The sequence below is a fragment of the Hyla sarda genome, chromosome 1 (assembly GCF_029499605.1).
Source record: "Hyla sarda isolate aHylSar1 chromosome 1, aHylSar1.hap1, whole genome shotgun sequence".
In the NCBI taxonomy this organism is placed as follows: domain Eukaryota; kingdom Metazoa; phylum Chordata; class Amphibia; order Anura; family Hylidae; genus Hyla; species Hyla sarda.
Window position 1 is genome coordinate 497,301,045 of NC_079189.1, and position 24,358 is coordinate 497,325,402.

At 44.1% G+C, this 24,358-nt stretch overlaps 1 protein-coding gene across 4 annotated transcripts in view; it reads right to left on the reverse strand.

The window, feature by feature from the left end:
• The window catches only part of YTHDC2 (YTH N6-methyladenosine RNA binding protein C2), a 108,271-nt gene that overhangs the window by 63,436 nt on the left and 20,477 nt on the right, over positions 1–24,358 (reverse strand). For all 4 annotated transcript variants that reach the window (XM_056537448.1, XM_056537451.1, XM_056537450.1 and 1 more), the window contains 4 exons: positions 23,636–23,738; positions 18,796–18,952; positions 14,164–14,271; positions 13,852–14,000 (listed from right to left, as the gene is read on the reverse strand). In XM_056537448.1, coding sequence (XP_056393423.1) covers positions 13,852–14,000; positions 14,164–14,271; positions 18,796–18,952; positions 23,636–23,738 — 517 coding nt within the window. The remainder of the gene's footprint in view (positions 1–13,851; positions 14,001–14,163; positions 14,272–18,795; positions 18,953–23,635; positions 23,739–24,358) is intronic.

Below are 24,358 nucleotides of genomic sequence, written 5' to 3' on the forward strand. Positions count from 1 at the left end.
GGCGGCGTGTGACGTTATGCCTCCGCCACCGTGTGACCTCACGGTCCGCCCCTCAATGCAAGTCTATGGGAGGGGGCGTGACAGCTATCATGCCCCCTCCCGTAGGCTTGCATTGAGAGGCGGAGCGTGACGTCACACGGGGCGGAGGCGTAACGTCACACGCCGTCGGCCCTGTGGTTGCAAACACGCTCCGAGGACTGATTACAAAGGGGGGGGGCGCGTGCAAGATCACGGGGGTCCCCAGCAGCGGGACTCCAGCGATCAGGCATCTTATCCCCTATCCTTTGGATAGGGGATAAGATGTGTAAGCACCGGAGAACCCCTTTAATGTCAGTCCACGGAAAAAAATTCCATTGTATTTGTCAGCATCCATTTTTAGCATCTGTTTATGCATAAAACATGCATTAAATGGATACAAAAATGCAGTGTAAACCCAACCTTATTGTAAAAGTAGTACATTTTACCATTTATGCTCAGAATTAAAGGGGTTACTCCAGTGGAAAGCTTTTTTTTTTTATTTTTTTATTTTTTTTTACATCAACTGATGCCAGAAAGTTAAAAAGATTTGTAAATTACTCCTATTAAAAAATCTTAATCCTTCCAGTACCTATTAGTGGCATGTATACTACACTTCTTTTCTTTTTAGATTTATTTTCTGTCACGACCAGAGTGCTCTCTGCTGACACCTCTGTCCATGTCAGGAACTTTCTTGAGCAAGAGAAAATTCCCATAGCAAACATATGATGCTCTGGACAGTTCCTAAAATGGACAGAGGTGTAAGCAGAGAGCACTGTGGTCGTGGCAGAAAGGAAATTCCAAAAGAAAAGAATTTCCTCTGTAATATATAGCCACTAATAAGTACTGGAAGGATTAAGAATTTTTAATAGAAGTAATTAACAAATCTGTTTAGCTTTCTGGCATCAGTTGATGTAAAAAAATTTAAAAAAAGTTTTCCACTGGAGTATCCCTTTAACCCCTTAAGGACTGAGCCCTTTTTTGCAATTATGACCACTGTCCCTTTATGCCTTAATAACTCTGGGATGCTTTTACCGATTATTCTGATTCCGAGACATATTCTACTTTACCACAGTGGTAAATTTTCGCTGTTACTTGCATCCTTTCTTGAAAATCCCAAAATGTCATGAAAATTTTGCATTTTCTAACTCTGAAACTCTCAGCTTGTAAGGAATATACCGGTAGATATTCCAAATAAATGATATATTAATTCACATATACAATATGTCCACTTTATATTTGCATTTTTCACAAGATTTTCAAAATCTGAATTTTTTCATGGACCAGTTCAGTTTTGAAGTGGATTTGAGGGGTTTCCATATTTTATATACCCTATAAATGACCCCATTATAAAAACTGCACCCCCTCAAGTATTCAAAATGACATTCAGAAAGTGTGTGAACCCTTTAGGTGTTTCACAGGAATAGAAGCAAAGTAAAAGAGAAAAATAAAAATCTTCATTTTTTACACTCGCATGTTCTTGTAGACCCAGTTTTTGAAATTTTACAAGGAGTAAAAGGAGAAAAAGCCCCCCAAAATTTGTAACCCAATTTCTCTCCAGTAAGGAAATACCTCATATATGTGTATGTCAAGTGATCTGTGGGTGCACTAGAGGCCTCAGAAGGGAAGGAGCGACAATGGGATTTTGGAGAGTGAGTTTTTCTGAAATGGCTTTTTGGGGGGCATGTGCCATTTAGGAAGCCCCTATGGTGCCAGAACAGCAAAAAAAAAAAAAAAAAAAAAAAAAAAAAAAAAAAAAACATGGTATACCATTTTGGAAACTACACCTCTCAAGGAACGTAACAAGGGGTCCGCTGAGCCTTAACACCCCACAGGTGTTTGACGACTTTTCGTTAAAGTTGGATGTGTAAATGAATTTATTTTTTGAGGGTTTTCCGCCAAATTTTACATTTTTACAAGGGGTTATAGGAGAAAATGCCCCACAAGTGCACCCACAAAATTTGTAACCCCATCCCTTCTGAGTATGGAAATACCCCATGTGGGGACGTCAAGTGCACTGCGGACGAACTACAATGCTCAGACGAGAAGAAGTCACATTTGGCTTTTGGAAAGCAAATTTAGCGGAAATGGTTTTTGGGGGGCATGTCGCATTTAGGAAGCCCCTATGCTGCCAGAATAGCAAAAAAAAAAAACACATGGCATACTATTTTGGAAACTACACCCCTAAAGGAACGTACCAAGGGGTACAGGGAGCCTTAAAACCATACAACTGCTTGACAAATTTCCGCTAAAGTTGGAAGTGAAAATGAAAATATCGATTTTTTCACAAAAATGCTGGTTTTACCCCAGATTTTTCATTTTTACAAGGGGTAATTGGAGAAAAAGCCTCCAAAAATTTGTTAACCCATTTCTTCTGAGTATGGAAATACCCCAATACCCCATATGTGGATGTAAAGTGCTCTGCAGGCGAACTACAATGCTCAGAAGAGAAGGAGCGCCATTGAGTTTTTGGTGAGAAAATTTGGTTGGAATAGAAGTGGGAGGCCATTGAGTTTAAAAAAGCCCCCCCGTGGTGCCAGAACAGTGGACCCCCCCCCCACATGTGACCCCATTTTGGAAACTACACCACTCAAAGAATTTAATAAGGGGTGCAGTGAATATTTACACCCCACTGGAATTTGACAGATCTTTGGAACAGTGGGCTGTGCAAATGAAAAATTGCATTTTTCATTTTCACGGACCACTGTTCCAAAAATCTGTCAGAAACCTGTGGGGTGTAAATGCTCACTGTACCTCTTATTACAATACGAGAGGGGTGTAGTATCCAAAATGGGGTCACATGTTGGGTGGTCCACTGTTCTGGCACTATGGGGGCTTTGTAAACACACATGGCCTTCAATTTCGGACAGATTCTCTCTCCAGAAGCCCAATGGCGCTCCATCTCTTCTGAGCATTGTAGTTCGCCCGCAGAGCACTTTACATCCACATATGGGGTATGTTCTTACTCAGGGGAAATGGGGATACACATTTTGGGGGGGCTTTTTTCCTATTGTCCCTTGTGAAAATGAAAAATGTAGGTTAACACCAGCATTTTAGTGAAAAATAATTTTTTTTTTTTTCATTTTCACATCCAACTTTAACAGAAATTTGTCAAACACCTGTGGGGTGTTAAAGGGGTACTCCGGTGAAAAACTTTTTTTTTAATCAACTGGTGCCAGAAAGTTAAACAGATTTGTAAATTACTTCTATTAACCCATTAAGGATGAGCGCCGTAAATGTATGGCATTGCTAAGAAGTTATTAGCGCACAGCGCCGTACATTTACGGCGCAGCTTTCCTGGATCACCGGGTCTTCAGACACGGTGATCGGAACTGGATGACTGCTGAGATCTATCAGCAGCCATCCCGGCATATTGCCCATGGTGGTCCCGGGACCCTCCCATGTGGGCGTTCGCGGCAAATAGTCAGTCAATTCAGACCGGCGATTTGCGCTATTCCGGGCTAAATCGGGTCTCTGGTGACACGGAAAAAACCCATACCCAGCAGGAGTGAGGTTGCACGGGTGCCGCCTCACGATCACGGACCTGCTGGGCGGTGATTGGGATGGCGATCAGAGTGGAGATAGGCGCCGGAGGGGGTCTCCTATCTTGCCCTGGTCCGGCGGGGGTCCCCTCAGGATCGGAGGCGGCGACAGGAGCAGCAGGATCGGTCACTCGGCAGGATACAGCGCGGTGGTCCCCGGCGGCAGGATACAACAAGAGTTGAGTCCTGTTCACTTACTGCTGTTGCTTAGCAACAACTCGCAGCATGCACAGCCAAAGGGCATGCTGGGTGTTGTAGTTTTGCAACAGCTGGAGTTAAAACTACAACTCTCAGCATGCCCTTTGGTAGTCTGTGCATGCTGGGGGTTGCAATTTTGCAACAGCTGGAGGCACATTTTTTCTATGAAAAAGTATGCATTCAACTCTTGCATAACTACAACTCCCAGCATGCACAGACTACCAAATGGCATGCTGGGAGTTTTAGCAGTGTGCCTCCAGCTGTTGCAAAAGTACTACTCTCAGCATGCCCTTAGACTGTCAATGCATGCTGATTGTTGCAGTTTTGCAACAGCTGGAGACACATTGGTTGTGAAACTGAGTTTGTTACCCAACTCAGTTTTTCACAGCCAATGTGCCTCCAGCTGTTGCAAAAATACAACTCCCAGCATGCACTGAGACACTGTACATGCTGGAAGTTGTAGTTTTGCAACAGCTAGAGGCTGTTTAGAGCCCTATCGTATTTCAAGGAAACAGTTTAGGGCCACATATGGGGTACCTCCATAGTAGGGAGAAATTGTGTTACATTTTACAGCATGTAAGTGTAAAAAATATTAATTCCCCATACTTTTAATTTTCACAAGCGGTAAAAAGGAAAAAAAAAAAAAAGACCACCAAAATTGGTAACGCAATTTCTCCTGAATACAGAAATACCCCATATGTGGGCGTAAAGTTCTGCGGACGCACAACAAGGCTCCGGAGTGAGTGCGCACTATGTACATTTGAGGTCTAAATTTGTAGCCCCATTTCTTCTGAGTAAGAGCATACCCCATATGTTGATGTAAAGTGCTCTGCAGGCGAACTACAATGCTCAGAAGAGAAGGAATGCCATTGGGATTTTGGAGAGAGAACGTGTCCGAAATTGAAGGCCATGTGTGTTTACAAAGCCCCCATAGTGCCAGAACAGTGGACCCCCTCCCACATGTGACCCCATTTTGGAAACTACACCCCTCACATAATGTAATTAGGGGTACAGTGAGCATTTACGCCCCACAGGTGTGTGACAGATTTTTGGAACAGTGGTCCGTGAAAATGAAAAATTTAATTTTTCATTTGCACAGCCCACTGTTCCAAAGATCTGTCAAACGCCAGTGTGGTGTAAATGTTCACTGCACCCCTTATTAAATTTTTTGAGGGGCGTAGTTTCCAAAATGGGTTCACATGTGGGGGGTCCACTGTTCTGGCACCACGGGGGCTTTGTAAACGCACATGGCCCCCGACTTCTATTCCAACCAAATTCTCTCACCAAAGCTCAATGGTGCTGCTTCTCTTCTGAGCATTGTAGTTTGCCCGCAGAGCACTTTACATCCACATATGGGGCATTTCCATACTCAGAAGAAATGGGGTTACACATATTGGGAGGCTTTTTCTCAAATTACCCCTTGTGAAAATGAAAAATTTGGGGTAACATCAGCATTTTAGTGAAAAAATAAAAATTTTCATTTTCCTATCCAACTTTAGCGGAAATTTGTCAAACACCTGTGTGGTGTTAAGGCTCATTGTACCCATTGTTACGTTCCTTGAGGGGTATAGTTTCCAAAATAGTATGCCGTGGGGGAGATTTATCAAAGGATTTAGACTGGTTTTTCTTGTCTAAATTTGTCGCACAGAAAGTTGCAGTCTAAATATGTGCGCCTTTTCTGCGACTTTTGCTCTAGAGGATTTTTAGAACATGATGCATTCCAGTCTATTTTAGACTGAAATGCATTGAAAAATGCATTGGTGCTGAATGTATCAAAAGCGACTTTTCAGCGACAAGTCGCATAGGCTGAAAGTACGCCGAAATGTCAGACCATGTTGGAGCAGGTTTAAATATAGACTAAAGCATAGAACATGCAGTCTGTGCACAGAATTTATCAAGAGCTGTGCGCCATTTGATAAATTAGGTGCACAATAGACCAGACTAACCCTCTGTAGTTTGGTCTATATTGATGCGGGACATAGACAGCTTTGATAAATATCCCCCCATGTGTTTTTATTTGCTGTTCTGGCACCATAGGGGCTTCCTAAATGCAACATGCCCCCCAAAAACCATTTCAGCTAAATTTGTTTTCCAAAAGCCAAATGTGACTCCTCTTCTGAGCATTGTAGTGCGTCAGCAGAGCACTTGACGTCCACACATGGGGTATTTCCATACTCAGAAGAGATGGGGTTACAAATTTTGGGTGGCATTTTCCCCTATAACCCCTTGCAAAAAATGTAAAATTTTGGGGAAAATATGCATTTTAGTGAGAATTTTTTTTAATTTTATTTACACATCCGACTTTAACGAAAAGTTTTCAAACACCTGTGGGGTGTTAAGGCTCACTGGACCCCTTGTTACGTTCCTTGAGGGGTGTAGTTTCCAAAATAGTATGCCATGTTGGAGTTATTTTGCTGTTCTGGTACCATATGGGCTTCCTAAATGTGACATGCCCCCCAAAAACCATTTCAGAAAAACTTACTCTCCAAAATCCCATTGTCGCTCCTTCCCTTCTGAGCCCTCTACTGCGCCCGCCGAACACTTGACATCCACATATGAGGTATTTCCTTACTCGAGAGAAACTGGGTTATAAATTTTGGGGGGCTTTTTCTCCTTTTACCCCTTGTCAAATTTCAAAAACTGGGTCTACAAGAACATGCGAGTGTAAAAAATGAAGATTTTGAATTTTCTCCTTCACTTTGCTGCTATTCCTGTGAAACACCTAAAGGGTTAACACACTTACTGAATGTCATTTTGGATGCTTTGGGGGGTGCAGTTTTTATAATGGGGTCATTTATGGGGTATTTCTAATATGAAGACCCCTCAAATCCACTTCAAAACTGAACTGGTCCCTGAATAATTCTGATTTTGAAAATTTTGTGAAAAATTGGAAAATTGCTGCTGAACTTTGAAGCCCTCTGATGTCTTCCAAAAGTAAAAACATGTCAACTTTATGATGCAAACATAAAGTAGACATATTGTATTTGTGAATCAATATATAATTTATTTGGAATATCCATTTTCCTTACAAGCAGAGAGTTTCAAAGGAAAGGATGCAAGTAATGACGAAGATTTACCAGTGTTAAAGTAGAATATGCCACAAAAAAAAAAAAAAAAAAACTCGGAATCAGAATAATCGGTAAAAGCATCCCAGAGTTATACATGTATAAAGTGATAGTGGTCAGAATTGCAAAAAACCTAAGTACAGGAAGGATCAAGATTTTTTAATAGAAGTCATTTACAAATCTGTTTAACTTTCTGGCACCAGTTGATTAAAAAAAAAAAAAAAAGTTTTTCACCGGAGTACCCCTTTAAGGCTCACTTTACCCCTTGTTACATTCCGTGAGGGGTGTAGTTTCCAAAATGGGGTCACATCTGGGTATTTATTGTTTTGCGTTTATGTCAGAACCGCTGTAAAATCAGCCACCCCTGTGCAAATCACCAATTTAGACCTCAAATGTACATAGTGTGCTCTCACTTCTGAGCCATGTTGTGCGCCCGCAGAGAACTTTACGCCCACATATGGGGTAGTTCTGTACACAGGAGAAATTGCGTTACAAATTTTGGGGGTCTTTTTTTCCTTTCACCGCTTGTGAAAATTAAAAGTATGGGGCAACACCAGCATGTTAGTGTAAAAATAATTTTTTTTTACATTAACATGCTGGTGTAGACCCCAACTTTACCTTTTCATAAGGGGTAAAAGGAGAAAAAGCCCCCCAAAATTTGTAACGCAATTTCTCCCAAGTACGGAGATACCCAATATGTGGCCCTAAACTGTTTCCTTGAAATACGACAGGGTTCCGAAGTGAGAAAGAGGCCTAAATTGGGGATTTGAATCTGCCACAAAAATACCCTATGGCAGTGTTTCCCAAACAGGGTATCTCCAGCTGCTGCAAAACTCCCAGCATGCCTTGACAGTCAGTGCCTGTCCGGCAATACTGTGAGTTGTTGTTTTTCAACAGCTGGAGGCTCAGTTTTGGAAACACTGCCTTACAATAGGTTTTTTTTTTATTTGGGGGGGGGGGGACTGTGTAGGGGTATGTATATATGTAGTGCTTTACTTTTTATTTTGTGTAGGTGTAGTGTAGTGTTTTTAGGATACATTCACACGTGCGTGTTTACAATGAGTTTCTCGCTGGGAGTTTGAGCTGCGGCGGAAAATTTGCCGCATCTAAAACTTGCAGCAGCACTCGCTGTAAACCTGCCTGTGTGAATGTACCCTGTACATTCCTATGGGGGGGGGCAAACCTCCAGATAAACTACAACTCCCAGCATGCACTGACAGACCATACATGCTGGGAGTTGTAGTTATGCAACAGATGGAGGCACATTGGTTGCGAAACACAGAGTTTGTTACTTAACTCAGTGTTTCGCAACCAGTGTGCCTCCAGCTGTTGCAAAACTAGAACTTCCAGCATGTACAGTCTTCTCAGTGAGTGCTGGGAGTTGTGTTTTTGCACCAGCTGGAGGCACACTGGTTGCAAAACACAGAGTTAGGTAACAAACTCAGTTTCACAACCAATGTGTCTCCAGCTGTTGCAAAACTGCAACAATCAGCATGCATTGACAGTCGAAGGGCATGCTGGGAGTTGTAGTTTTGCAACAGCTGCAGGCACACTGCTACAACTCCCAGCATGCCCTTTGGTAGTCTGTGCATGCTGGGAGTTGTAGTTATTCAACAATTGGATGCACACTTTTTCATAGAAAAATGTGCCTCCAGCTGTTGCATAACTACAACCCCCAGCATGCACAGACTACTAAAGGACATGCTTGGAATTGTAGTTGGAATTCCAGCTGTTGCAAAATCACAACTTCCAGCATGGCTGTGCATGCTGCGAGTTGTTGCTAAGCAACAGCAGGAGGTGAACAGGCCTCACCTCCTGCTGTATCCTGCTGCCGAAACCGCCGCCGCTGCTGTCACCGATCCTGCTGCTCCTGTCACCGCCACCGATCCCAAGAGGACCTCCACCGGACCAGGGCAAGGTAGGAGACCCCCACCGGCGCCGATCGCCACAATCTTCGCCTTCCCGATCGCCGCCCAGCAGGGTCGTGATTGGTCGGTCAATCCCGTGATCGTGAGGCGGCACCAGTGCCACCTCACTCCTGCTGGGTAAGGGTGAATGGGGCTGTCTCGGACAGCCCTATTCACCCTTTTTTTCCGGGTCATCGGGTCACCAGAGACCCGATTGACCCGGAATATTCGCAAATCGTCGGTCTGAATTGACCTGGCAATATGCTGCGATCGCCGAGATGGGGGGGTCTCGCGACCACCCCAGGGGTTTGCACGGGGTGCCTGCTGATAGATATCAGCAGTCATCCCAGTCCAGTCCCCGCCTGGCGAGCGTCGGGGACCAGAATTCCCACGGGCGTACCCATAGTACCGGACAGCTCGAACAACATCCAAACTATGTAGGGAATGCTCCTTAGCGTTGGATGGAGCCGGACAAAATGAAGGAAGAATGATCACCTCGTTCATGTGAAAGGGGGAAACCACCTTGGGCAAGAAGGAGTGAGGCGGCCGAAAAACCACCTTGTCCTGATGAAGGACCAAGAAGGGAGAGCGAAAAGAGAGAGCCGCCTGCTCAGAGACCCTCCTAATGGAGGTAATCGCGATGAGGAAGGCGACCTTCCAGGAAGGTGCGGACGTGAGAATTGGAAGCCAACGGCCGCTAAAACAGAATAGAAAGAGCTGACACTTGACCTATAAGAGAGCTAAGTGCCAAGCGCTGATCCAGACCGGATTGCAAAAAAGCAAGACGGTGTGTAAAGAAAAAAACGACCGGGGAGACGGACTGAGCCTCACACCACTTGTAATAAGCCCGCCAAGTGCAGTGGTAAATCCTAGCAGAGGAAGGCGTCCGAGCCCGAAGCATGGTGTGAATCACCCCGGAAGAAAACCCTCGAGCTCTCGAAACCGCGGTTTCAACCGCCACGGCGTCAAATGCAGCGACAGTATACTAGGGTGGCAGAGAGGACCCTGGGAGAGAAGAACGGGGTAGAACTGGAAGACGCAGTGGTACGTCGGCGACCAGTTGAATTATGTTGGTGCGCCTGGGCCAGTCTGGGATGACAAGTGCGTCCACCGCCAGAGGGTCTTGCGAATTCGCGATAAAGCAAGTAACTTGTCTGTTGTGGCGAGATGCAAAGAGATCCACGTCCAGGTCCCCCAAAGATCGCAGATCTGCGCAAACGCCTCTGGATGGAGAGACCACTGAGAAAGCGGTTGAGAAAGTCCCCTTCCACATTCCAGGTGTGGAGAATTGGCATCGCTGAGAGGGCGGGTACTTGAGTCTCAGCCCAGAGCATAATCTTTGAGACCTCCTTCATCACCGAGCGATTGCACGTGCAACCCTGGCAAATTATATATGCCACAGCCGTGGCATTATCAGATTGGACAGGAACCGGATGAACTTGTAGGAGGATCTCCCAGTGGAGGAGGCAAAGAAAGATGGCACGGAGCCCCAGAAGATTGATAGGAAGGTGAGTCTCCTGAGGGGACCAGCGACCCTGGACCGTCAGGTCCTGAAACACACCTCCCCAATCCTGGAGACTTGCATCGGTCGTGCAACCTGTCAGTGGAGGGGAGGAAATGACCGCCCCTGGAGAAGGAGAGGACAGTGGAGCCACCACAGAAGAGACCGATGAACGGAGGGGGGGGCATAAGAATTTGAGGATCCAGAGTAGACGGCAACTTGTCCCACTGGGCCAAAATGGCCAGCTGGAGAGGGCGATAGCGGAACTGGGCGAAAGGGACCACCTCGATTCAGCCCAATAACTCCATGCAGAAGCGAATCGGAACAAAAGACGGGTGCCGTAGGCGACAGACATCCTCCTGCAGGTAGCACCGCTTGTCCAATGGAAGACGAACACAGGCGGCTGCCATGTCGAAAGAAGACCCAGAAAAACGAGACTGGGAGGGAGACAGGTTGGACTTCTCCTGAGATGAAGGCTCTCTATGTTTTGGGACCAGGACAGAGCATTGATCAAAAGATTGTCCAGGTAAGGGAGGACCAAGATCCCCCAGGCCCGAAGGATGGCAATCACCGCCGCCATGACCTTGGTGAAAACCCTGGAAACCGTAGCTAAGCCAAAAGGAAGAGCCACAAAATGAAAGTGACCCGCAGGGACAGCAAAGCGAAGGAAACGCTGATGGGCGATGAAACTGGGGATGTGCAGATAGGCATCCCAGGTATCCACTGAAGAAAGAAACTCCCCCTGATCCATGGATGCCACCACGGAGCGGAGGGACTCCATGCGAAAATGACATAGCCGCAAATGGCAGTTGAGTAGCTTGAGGTTCAGAATGGGGCGGGCAGAGCCCTCTTTCTTGGGGACGACAAAGAGGTTTCAGTAGAACCCCAAAAACCTGAAAGGCTGCCGCCAAAGATGGGGAACGAGGAGGGCAGGATCGGAAGAAACGTAGGATATGATGTCCCGGACTCAGGAGTCCTGAACCTGCGCTAGCCAAATGTCCCCGAAAAGAGACAGACGCCCTCCCACCCGAGAAGAGGACATGGTGGGGGGGGCGTCCCTTCAGGAGGAGGGAGGCTTACGGTTACTGGGCTTGTCTGCAAAGCCGCCAGAACAGTTATTTGACTTACAGGAAGGACGTGCCTTGAAAGTAGGGGCTTTCCAAGATTGGGAGGGCGCCTGCTTGGGAGGGCAACCCGATGCAAGGGAACAAAAGGGCGTCAAGGAAGCCACCTTGGACCGGAGCAGCGTGGTTTGTTCTGCGGCAGCAGAGAACTTTTACCTCCAGCAGCTTCGGAAATAATTTCATATAGGTGTTTTCCAAAGAGCCGAGAACCAGAGAAAGGTAACTCTGTTAGAGATTTCTTTGAAGCAGCATCTGCATCCCACGCCTTCAGCCACATGGAGCGACGAATCGCAACCAAATTCCCCGAGGCAAAGGGCGTGCATCAGGCTGACTCCAAGGCAACTGAACAGAGAAAGTGTCCTGCATGAGAAAGTTGGCGAGCGAGATCAGACAAGTCCTCCTGAGGTGCGCCTAACAGGATGCCCTGCTGTAGCTGAAAAGCCAAAACGGAAACTGCCTTGGCCACCCAAGCGGATGCAAAGGTGGGTAACAAGGACAAACCTGCTACTACAAAGGCAAATTTCACCAAGTTCTCGACCTTCTTGTCCGCAGGGTCCTTAAAGGATGCTGTGTCCGCCAGAGGCAGGGTAGTGGATTTGGATAGACGAGAAACTGGAGGATCAACTGCAGGTGGCGTCCTCCACTTGGAAACCAAATCTGGAGGAAAGAAAAACTGAACCTGAATCTTCTTGGTTCCCTGGAATCGTTTGTCCGGATGCTTCCAATTCCACATCAAACAAGGCATCAAATTCAGCATGAGAACTGAAAGTCTTGGGGGAACGCCGAGAGTGGCGAAATGAAACTTCTGGATCAGGATCCGTAGTTCTTGGGTCCTCCAGATGAAACGTGTCCCTGATGACTGACACCAAGCTGTCATCCATATCAGATACGGCAGAGTGGTCCTCATGATCCAAGTTGGATTCCGAACCATTATCCGCTACTTCCCCTGGAGAGTGGGAGCGTGCGGAGGTAGCTTTAGACTGAGTTGTATTGGACCTGGAAAGAGGAGTCGGAGACCTGGGACGGTCATCGTGGGGGAGCGGCCCCTGGAGCCAGTGAGCTGGGGAAGAGGAGCGTGATCTAGGGGAAGAATGTCTAACCCGATTGAGCGGCTCTGGAGAAGAGTCGGACAAAAGCACTTTAGGGAGCCTGTGAGAGCACTGGAAGTGCGGGTCAGGAGAGACTGAGCGGAACTCCCTGGTGGGCGTGCGCAGGGAAGACAGCTCCAAGGCTGAAACCACTCACCCTGTATACAGCCACTCACCTAAGATGTCTTCAGCCAGCTATGGTCACATGCGTCATGTCAGGCTGAGATAGCGGGACGAGCAGGGAAGGTAGGGGGACCCGGACACAAGGTGCAACCACAGGTGCTGGCCATTGGCGGTAAGAGGTTAACTGTGCTTACTCTATGCCCCGTGCCCCTTAGCTGCATATGGGGGACCAGGTAGCGCCATGCTCCTGAACCCCCAACTAAAAACAAGAAAATAAAAAGTAGAAAAGAACCTAAAAACAGGCCCTAGCTATAAAACAAAAAAAGACCAGGTCTGGAGTACTCCAGACCTGTGTCTGCCTCCTATTAACACTAAGCTAAAACTGATTAGCTCAGGGTCAGTAGGTGGGGTATATCCTGCCAGGAGGGGCCAACTTTCTTTTTGTATGCCTAGTGTCAACCTTCTAGTGGCAGCAAGATATACCCACGGTCTCTGTGTCCCCCAATGGGGCCGACCGAGAAATATAATTTTTAGAAACCCCCCAGTAACATATTAAAAATGTTTGAATCCCTAAATACACCTAAGGGTAGGGTCACACGTAGTGCATCCGCAGCGTATTTGACACTGCGGATGCACTACTGACCGTCTACAGAGTGTGCCTCCTGCTGTGCCCTGTGTGTGCTACTTTGTCTGCTGGTAGCAGCAATCCGCCCCTACGATCTGCTTGTCGCTCGGATATGCACAGTGTACTTACACACATCGCAGTCGCTTTTTGCCTAGCTAAGGCAGTGAGGGGAGCTACCACAGTGTCTGTGAGTTCAATTTGCATGCACAAGTGACTCGCAGATCACTGTGTGTCTGCTGGTAGTGGTGGAATACTTCTATGAGCAGACAAAGCAGGACAAACTCTAGGGATTGACAGTAGTGCCCCTGCACTGTCAAATATGCTGCATATGCGCTACGTGTGACCTTAGCCTTAGGAGAGATCCAATAAAATGAATGCCACCCTTGATCGCTAATTTGCTGCTTTTTTCTTTTAAATGTTAATAGAGTTAACATTCTGGGCTGACTTATTTATCTATATGGTGACCAGAGTTTTGCTTTTTAGCACAGGATGATAAATGTAAAATGATAAGTTGTTCAAATGTGGACATTCACGTTAAACTTCCATATAAATGGGAAAGAGAAGAAATTTTCTTTGTACTGAGCCAACATATAGTTTCAGAAAAATGCAAGATGATCCATTTTTATTTAGGTTGTTTTACAAAAAAATATAGTTATACTATACCAGCTGACTGAATACAGAGTCCGCGCCATCATCCAGTAAATCGTACTCCTCAGCCATGTTGGTAATGTTTCGTTGCCTTTGGGTGTCGCTCTTTATGTTGTTCTCTTTTGCTGAATGCCACTCAAATAGAGTCATCTTTTGCTTTTCCTCTGGTAACATGGCAAACAATTTTAGGATAAAATCATGTTGTATAACACTCTCTTTTACTTAAAACTTTTTACAAAATATCATAGCATGCGGAAATTCCTTAAGTAACAATAATACACATGCATGCATACCAGTAGCAAGCTAAGCTTAGGTTACTGTACTCACCACACTGTTTCTCTTTCTTGTATTTGAGCATATCCTTATTTGTGTAGCCTGTAGTTCTTAAAATATCTTCTAAAAACAGTTCTTTTACTTCAAAGGGTCTACCTTGTACTTAAAATGACAGAAACATAACAATAGTGATCATGTTAAAAGGGGTCCCAGGGGTGTGGAAATTTAATTAAAAAAACGACTTGTCCACAGGACTAAAACTGAGCAAAATCTACAGGGTGGGCCATTTATATGGATACACCTTAATAAAATGGGAATGGTTGGTGATATTAACTTCCTGTTTGTGGAACATTAGTATATGTGAGGGGGGGGAACTTTTCGAGATGGGTGGTGACCATGGCGGCCATTTTGAAGTCGGCCATTTTGAATCCAATTTTTGTTTTTTCAATAGGAAGAGGGTCATGTGACACATCAAACTGATTGTGAATTTCACAAGAAAAACACTGGTGTGCTTGGTTTTAACGTAACTTTATTCTTTCATGAGATATTTACAAGTTTCTCTTTGTTTACAGCCATTGACATGTCGTCGAGGTTAACACGTAAGGAGCGGATAGAAATTGTGTTGATGTCTGGTGAACGCAGTAACTGGATCATTGCAGCAGATTTCAATGCAAGACACCCTACGAGACCACTCATCTCCCATGCTACAGTTAGCAAACTGCTTGCTAAGTTTCGTGAAACTGGTTCAGTGTTGGATTTTTCAAAATGTGGATGCATGAAATCTGTCACTAATGAAGAAACATCAGTGGCTGTCCTAGCTTCATTCAGCAAGAGCCCACAGCGTAGCACTCACCGCATGTCACTAGAGAGTGGCATTAGTCAAACATCCCTTCGGCGGATATTAGCTACTCACAAATGGCACCCTTACAAACTCAAGCATCTCAACGAGGATGACCCAGATCGGCGCACTGAATTTGCAGAAAGGGCAAAACAAAAATGGAACAGGACCCTCAGTTTACGCAGAAGATTTTGTTCAGTGATGAGGCAAACTTTTATGTGAATGGTGAAGTTAACAAACAAAACCACCGCTAATGGTCTGACACTAACCCACATTGGATAGATCCCTCCAAGACTGTTGGAACACAAAAATTGATGGTATGGTGTGGTATATGGGGTACAAAGATATTGGGGCCATTCTTCATCAATGGAAACCTCAAGGCCACTGGATATGCAAAATTGCTACATGATGATGTGTTTCCCTCTTTATGCGCTGAAGCTGGCACATTCCCTGAGTTTTTCCAGCAAGATGGTGCATCACCACATTATGGGTGTAAGGTCCGAGCATTCCTAGATTAACAGTTTCCTGGAAAGTGGATTGGTCGTCGTAGGCCAGTTGAATGGCCCCAAAGGTCTCCCGGTCTGACCCCCTTAGACTTTTATCTTTGGGGTCATCTGAAAGCAATTGTCTATTCTGTGAAGAAACAAGATGTGCTGCACCTGAAACTACGGATACTGGATGCCTGTGCTAGCATTTCTCCTGCGGTGTTGCTATCAGTGTGTGAAGAGTGGGAGAAGAGGGTTGCATTGACAATCCAACACAATGGGCAGCACATTGAACACATTTTATAAGTGGTCAGAAACTTGTAAATAACTCATGAAAGAATACAGTTACGTTAAAACCAAGCACATCAGTGTTTTTCTTGTGAAATTCCCAATGAGTTTGATGTGTCACATGACCCTCTTCCTATTGAAAAAACAAAAGTTGGATTCAAAAGGGCCGACTTCAAAATGGCCACCATGGTCACCACCCATCTTGAAAAGTTTCCCCCCTCAAATATACTAATGTGCCACAAACAGGAAGTTAATATCACCAACCATTCCCATTTTATTAAGGTGTATTCATATAAGTGGCCCACCCTGTACTTATCTCTCATGACGATCCACTTGCCTGGGCCAATTTTCACTTTTACACTCTCCTTTTTTCCTCCTTGCCTTATAATAGCCACAACTACCTACTATAAATGATAACTTTTAATTTTTCAATAACATATTCTCCGAACCAAAAAAAAAATATATAATTGGTGAAGTGAAATTGAAATAGTAAAAGATAATTTATCAAATGTGGTGATTTTCTTTTCTACGCCATTTACCTTGTGGTTGAGCTAACATGTTATTTTGAATCTTTAGGCCGGCCTGATTACAGAAATATCAGATTTGTATAGTTTCCATAATTTTTTACTAATTTAAAAAAAAATCTGAACTTTTGAATTTTTTTCATTGCCATTTTTGACCCTTTTTTGCATACCAGCCTGTATGAGGGCTAATTTTTTGTGCCATAATCTGTGTTTTCTATCGGTACCATTTTGGGATTGATCTGACTTTTTAATCTAACTTTTTTTTCTGGGATATTATAAAAATTGCAATTCTGTGGTTTGGTATTTTTTTTTTTTTTTTTTTTTTACATTTACATAATTTACTGTATGGGATACATAAGGTTATATTTTAATAGTTCGTACAATTACGCATGCAGCGATACTAAATGTTTATTTTTATTATGTTTACATGTTTTTATATAGGAAAAGGGGGTGATTTGAACTTTTAACATGGAAGGGGTTAATGTGTGTCTTTTTAACTTTTATAAAAACTTTTTTTCCCCCCTTTATTAGACTTTTAGGAGGAATCATTAGATTCCTCATACAGATCAATAGAGCTCTATTGAACTCCATTGATCTGTGTGCTCTGCACTCCATTGATAGAGCCTAGTCCAGCCAGGCTCTATCAATGACAGAGCCACGGGACAGCAGGGAACAGAGGTAAGCCCTCCGGCTACCTCTATAGTTGATCTCCCCCCGCGATCGCGCGCGATTCACATGTCCCTTTAGATGCCGTTATCAAAGCTGATCTAAAGGGTTATTAGCCAGCCGTGGCGATCGCTGCATGCTGGCTATTAGCGGCAGCCCCCGGCTACTAAAATCAGCTGCAGAGTATGGAGTGGGCAGGAGTCCGGAGACCGCTCCATAAAGACTGCTGAGCGCCGCCACACCTGTCAAGTCCGGCCCTGCTTGCGCGAAGCTGGGCTAAGGGCCGGAAAAATTCACCTGTCCGGCGCCCGGAACTGCATGTACCAGGCGTCTGGCAATAGGAATTCCACATCCCCGGGGGTTATCCAGCATAGAAAAATTGATGGCCAATTCTAAGAATCAGCTGTTTGAAGAGGCCATAACAAACACTTGCTCTGGTGCTGCAGCCCCTACAAACAGCTGAGTGCTGGGGGCCTAGATTGTATAGTTCCAATGCCAGACAGAAGAGCAGTCATATGTTACACCTGATCCAACATGAGGCCAATCCACAGCTCCAGTCCAGCACTGCCAACGGCTTCCATGCCGCTAAGGACAATGGTTAGGGTACAGCAATGACCCTTTTGCTTACGAAAAAGCCATTACAAAAAGCACCTTAAGACACTGTGGATTTATGTGGTGCACATTTCTTTCTGGGCTTGTTCCACCTCACTCACACCATATAAATAGTACACAAATGAAATGTGAGGGACAGCACTTACATAGTCGTGGGAAAATCCTTTTCATTTTATAATGCTTGAAAAGGTCTGTGTGTAGTATAACACCGAAGATGGATTAATTAATTTTGCATTCACTAAGTAACTGCTGCCTAACACATTTGTCTATGCACTAACTGTGCTTACTAAAACTTTACAATCTGTAATAAATTTACATGAAAGGAAGTCTGCCCATAAGCAACACATTAAGGGTACATTCCCACCTGGCGTATACTCAGCATATTTCATCTCAAAATCTGCAGCAGCAGCAGGAAATATACGCTGCAGATCCCTCGCTCACCATACACACAAGGCTTTCCGGCGGCAGCCCTATGTGTTTAGTGAGTTTTGGAGGCGGGGCCGTGTGCCGTCGTGACTGTGATGCGCGGCTCCGCCTCCAAAACTCACTGCACACATAGGGCTGCTGCCGGAAAGCCTTGTGTGTATGGTGAGCGAGGGATACGCAGCGTATTTCCAGCTACTGCTGCAGATTTTGCGCAGCATGAAATACGTTGCGTATACGCCAGATGGGAATGTAAGGGGTACTCCACCCCTAGACATCCTATTCCCTATCCAAAATGTATGATCGCGGAGGTCCCGCCACTGGGGACCCTCGCGATCACGGCTGCGGCACCTCAGACATCCGGAGTTGCACCCGACGCTCTAAACGAATGCCGGGTGCAGCAGGGAGATCGCGGGGCTCCCCAGCATCGGGACCCACGTGATCAGACATCTTATAACCTATCCTTTGCATAGGGGATAAGATGTCTAGGGGCGGAGTACTGTTTTAAGTTATGAAACAAGGACATATGAATACAATACCTCATACAAGTGCTATAAAAAAGGAACTGTACAGACTGTTAACATTGTTAGTATGTTTTGTACACTGTCTTGAGGTGACATGATATAGACCAGTAAGTGTACCAAAGTGTCAGTGGCAGATAATGTCTTTTCAGAGACCCATCCAAAAAACATTTTTATTGAAAGAACCTGCCAGGAAAGTAGACCAAAGGTGCATTAATACTATAGTAAGGATATATTTGTAGATATATCAAAAAGGTATTTCTATAACAAAACTATAATAATAGATATAATAAAAGGATTTGACAGCATATATCTGGGAATATACTTACTGTACAAGACAGGGCAGCCTCCAAAGTATCTCAAAAACAAGTTTACATCTAATGCTGCACTAGAGAGAATCAGTTTCAGAGTTGGATGCTTCCGTATCAAATCTCGGAGTTTAGTTAGCAGGAAGTCACTGAACCGATCACGTTCATGAACTTCGTCCTTTTATGAAAAAAAGTCAGAAATACAATCGATGGAAACATGTTATATGCAAATTACCAAGTTCTCTCTTTTTTACAGTAGTGAAATAATCATGTCCTCTCTCTGTAAAAAGCTGAAGCTAAAATCAAACATAAAATAACAGTAAATCGAAGTAAAACAGAACACAAACTAGCTCCAATTGTTCCCTACAAGAAATAAAGCAGCTATCATCGCCAAATTTTGTGCCCCAGGCACTGTGTCTGCTTAAGTAATTGCTCAACCTAGCATCATCTTATTATTCTATTTCATTGTTTTTTTTTTGTTTTTTTTTTACAAACAAATACATTTCTTTGCTACTGACTCCATTAAAATGGATAATGATCATTTTTCTTGGGAAACACTGAGCTTGCTACAATGCTTCCAGAAAAAAAGTTGTATTTTTATAACCAGTGAAATCAAGAGTCGCTAAAATGTAAGGCATCCATTATTATCTGTTCTGCTTTCCACTTTGTTCAATCAGTAAGGGAAGCGCAATATTAGTAATAAAAGGTGCATTCAGGAATTTTTCTTTTCCATATGTAAGTGTGCCCAAGAAGAGGATTGTGCTACTGGCAAAAAGTCTATACTTACCTAGCTCCCACACCACTGTCACTGTGTCAATCCCCACTACACTACACTTCTTTGTGTTCATGTCGGCGCAATGACCTGTCAGCTCATACAATCAATGGTGTCTCACCCTCAGCCCTGGCTGAGACAATCCTTGCCCCAACACAAAGAAGTGAAGTGCAGCAAGCACCGACACCATGACAGCAGCGGAGGAGTAGAGGAAGGTATAAAACTTTTATTTTATTTAACTGAGCACAGATAGATAAGGGAAACCCCTTTAATTAATTCTAAGTCATTTTTTTATAAGACTCTGCCAAACGCCATCATGGAAGCCCTACAGTAAATGGACTGACAAAGGGGTATCCTTTTAGACGAGCTGGTCATTTTCAGCAGCTCTTCACCCTAGCTTATAGAGGAGAGGGGAATCCCAAGCAGTGGACCCCTCTTTCACATCCATATGGAAAAAGAATGTGTTATTTATAAACAAGTAGCATTGGGACTAGGCAGCTGTGGTGGGAGACTAGTGCCGAATCATTAAGAAGTATAAGTTGCAAAGAAAATAACATTGTCCCAGCAACAACACACTTATCCTCTATCCACAGGATAGGGTTAAGTGTATAATCGCTGGTAATCTTCTTGCTGAGACCCCTAGTGATCTTAAATACAAAGGTCCTGAGTAATCCAAGAGTACTGTCGCTCAGTTTATTGACTACAGTGCTGTAAGCAGCTCTTTTTTGCTGCCCCTTTCTGTAGGGCAGCAAAGTGCATGTGAGACTGTTGAGATCTCAGCATTCAGACCCCCGACAATCATATACATATCCCCTAAATACAGCAACCTTAATCATTTATAGTGTCAAAATAAAACATTTACATGGTACATGTAGAAAAATTAAACATAGTACATATCTAATGTACAGGAAGGTAACTGTGTGAACAGTGAGGCATGTGACATTCGTCCTTCGTATAATAATAATGCTGCGCTAAGAAATAGCCAAGAAATCACTACCACCTGGAACTACAGGGTAAAAAGACAGCAATAAACAACCCTGATAAAAACTGTCATGTGACATTAGAAAGCGTTATTTTAATTATCAGATCGATAGCGATCGAATTGGCTGTGGCAGGAACATCAGTCATGACTTCATGAAACAAATAAACAAAGTTGAAGGTGCCCTTAGCATTCATCTACAATACATTACAAGCTCCTAGCCACGTTCACACGTCATTTATAAGACCATAGTTTTAACCTACAGCTGTTCTGCAAGCCATCTGCTTTAAAATTAATTACGGCTGTAAATATGGCCAGGATTTATACTTCCAATGTGTTTTTTTCCCTTTTTGTAACTAATAAGAAAAGTCCATAACAGCCTCTTTGTTGAACAGTCCATAAACTTTTATTATTTACAAAGCAAGAGCAATATAATGCTAGTATGGGTTTGTTGGCTAAAGATCTGCAAGAATAAACAAAATCAACAGTCAGGACATCAGAGTAGAATTTCACTGCTTCAGCATATACGCATTAGGGATGTACAGAAATTTCAGCAACTGAAAATTATCGTCCAAATGTGGTGGGGCAGAGCAATGGGCATTCTTCATATAGCATTGATCAGCAACCTAATCCTCTAGTGCAGAACTAGAACACTCAGCATGCCCTGACAGCCTGTCAGTTGGGCTGTACCAGTTGCAGAGCCACATGTTGCAGATATCTACTCTAAAGCACAGCTCACCCTGCCATAAAACTAGTATAAGGGCTCATTCACACGGACGGATCCGGAGTGCATTTTATACTGCGGATCCACTACTGATGGACTCTACAGTGCTGCCTCCTCTGTGCCTGCTCATAGCGGAAATCCGCCGCTACGAGCAGACACGCTACGATGTGCAAGTCGCTGTGCGCATGCGCAGTACACTCGCACACATCTCGGCTGTTCTCAGCCTAGCTCAGGGAGCGGGGGAGCGGCCGCGATGTGTTCGAGTACACTGCGCATGCGCGTAGCGACTCGCACATTGCAGCATGTCTGCTCGTAGTGGCAGATTGCAGATATGAGCAGGCACAGAGGAGGCAGCACTGTAGGGCCCATCATCGGTGGATCCGCAGCGCAAAATATACTGTGGATCCGTCTGTGTGAATGAGCCCTATCTCCCGTCTTCTAGCATGTTGGTGCCCCAGGGACTGAAGCATGATCACTGAGGGGACCCTTTAGCCCTGCCACTATACTAGTTGCTGTCTTTTTCACACCTGGGCTGTTTCCAGCTATGCCTCTATGGGTTTTAAGTAGTTTATATGGGAAAACGGGGGTAGCATTATACAAGGTACAGGTCAGGGTGGTGTATAATTATCCAGGCTTACTCTCCTTTTGCCATACTGCCTGTAGATAGAGCAGAGTCCTGGTACCGGAGAGATGAGGAGTACAGCCCAGAGGCAGTGGGTGTGAACTGTACACAATCACCAGCACGCTGTGCAGCTGTGACATCATACCAGAAAGGAAAACCATGTACTCCTTCCTCTGAGGACCCCCCTCTATAATGTCCCATGTGCTGTCAAACCCCATATAATCTGTCCCCTCCCATGTAAACCTCCCTAGAGTGTGTCTCCTCCATAGTAAAAGGTACCTTAAAAATATTTAACCCTTAACGATGCAGGACGTATATTTACGTCCTGCGCCGGCTCCCGCGATATGAATCGGGATTGCGCCGCGATCCTGCATCATATCGCGTCGGTCCCAGCGCTCATCAACGGCCGGGACCCGCGGCTAATACCACACATCGCCGATCGCGGCGATGTGCGGTATTAACCCTTTATAAGCGGCGGTCAAAGCTGACCGCCGCTTCTAAAGTGAAACTGAAAGTGACCTGGCTGCTCAGTCGGGCTGTTCGGGACCGCCGCGGTGAAATCGCGGCGTCCCGAACAGCTGATCGGACACCGGGAGGGCCCTTACCTGCCTCCTCGGTGTCCGATCGACGAATGACTGCTCCGTGCCTGAGATCCAGGCAGGAGCAGTCAAGCGCCGATAATGCTGATCACAGGCGTGTTAATACACGCCAGTGATCAGCATAGGAGATCAGTGTGTGCAGTGTTATAGGTCCCTATGGGACCTACACTGCAAAAAAATAGTTTAAAAAAAGTGTTAATAAAGTTCATTTAACCCCTTCCCTAATGAAAGTTTGAATCACCCCCCTTTTCCCATAAAAAAAATAAAACAGTGTAAAAAAAAATAATAAATAAACATATGTGGTATCGCCGCGTGCGTAAATGTCCGAACTATAAAAATATATCATTAATTAAACCGCACGGTCAATGGCGTACGCGCAAAAAAATTCCAAAGTCCAAAAAAGCGTATTTTGGTCACTTTTTATACCATTTTTATATGAATAAAAAGTGATCAAAAAGTCCGATCAAAACAAAAATCATACCGATAAAAACTTCAGATCACAGCGCAAAAAATTAGTCCTCATACCGCCCTGTACGTGGAAAAATAAAAAAGTTATAGGGGTCAGAAGATGACATTTTTAAACGTATAAATTTTCCTGCATGTAGTGATGATTTTTTCCAGAAGTGCGACAAAATCAAACCTATATAAGTAGGGTATCATTTTAACCGTATGGACCTACAGAATAATGATAAGGTGTAATTTTTACCGAAATATGCACTGCGTAGAAACGGAAGCCCCCAAAAGTTACAAAATGGCGTTTTTTTTTTCGATTTTGTCGCACAATGATTTTTTTTTCCGTTTCGCCGTGCATTTTTGGGTAAAATGACTAATGTCACTGCAAAGTAGAATTGGCGACGCAAAAAATAAGCCATAATATGGATTTTTAGGTGGAAAATTGAAAGGGTTATGATTTTTAAAAGGTAAGGAGGAAAAAACGAAAGTGCAAAAACGGAAAAACCCTGAGTCCTTAAGGGGTTAAAGGGGTTTTCTGGGCTTTTTTTTTTTTATCTAAAGGGGTCTGATGACCAGCCCATCAGCCTTTTGGAAGAGGTGCAGCATACAAATACCAAGTATGACAAATGTATCTATATCATACACTCTAAAGCCAACTCATATCCTACTCTCACTATCAATTATCTGCAACGCAAATGTAACTATATCTTACCACAATAACGTGAGTTACAGTTGAAAGTGTAGAATCTCCAGCCATTAGAGTTCTCAACAGGACTCCATTAGTGCAGAAAGTGAGAAGAGTCTTTGGTGAAACCCTATTAAACACAGCAAAAATCATTTTAATTTAAATGCATAATACAAGCAGGTTTTTGAAAATGAAATTTTCATATAATGTAGCATTCTATGTATCAGCAATATCCACCCAGATGACAGAATAACTGTTTTTATTTTTAGACATTTGCCATACACAAAACAGCTATCCCAAGGACGCACTTAGGCTGGGTTCACACCACATTTTGCAACAGTTCCCATATCAGGTTTTTGTTTAAAAAACAAAACAGATTCCTCAAACCTGACTAAACCGTATGTTTTTAACTTTTCATTCCATTATGAATAAAGTTACACTTGTTTGATTGAAATTCCAAGAAAAAAAACATGCAAAGTCAAAAACCGTATATGGAACTGTACGCACATACGGTTCTGTACGGTTCCCATTGACTCCCATGTTAAAAATAAATAAATGTATACATTTAAATGCGGTTTTTAACCCGGACCAAAAACCGTGGTAGGCTACGGTTTTGGGTATGGGGAAAAAACTGACAAAACTGTACAGGATGCAAAATGGACACAACCTGATGTCTCTTTTGGCATAAGGTTTTCAATGGAGAGTCAATGCATACGGTTTTCAATACGGTTCTGTACGGTTTTCAAATTG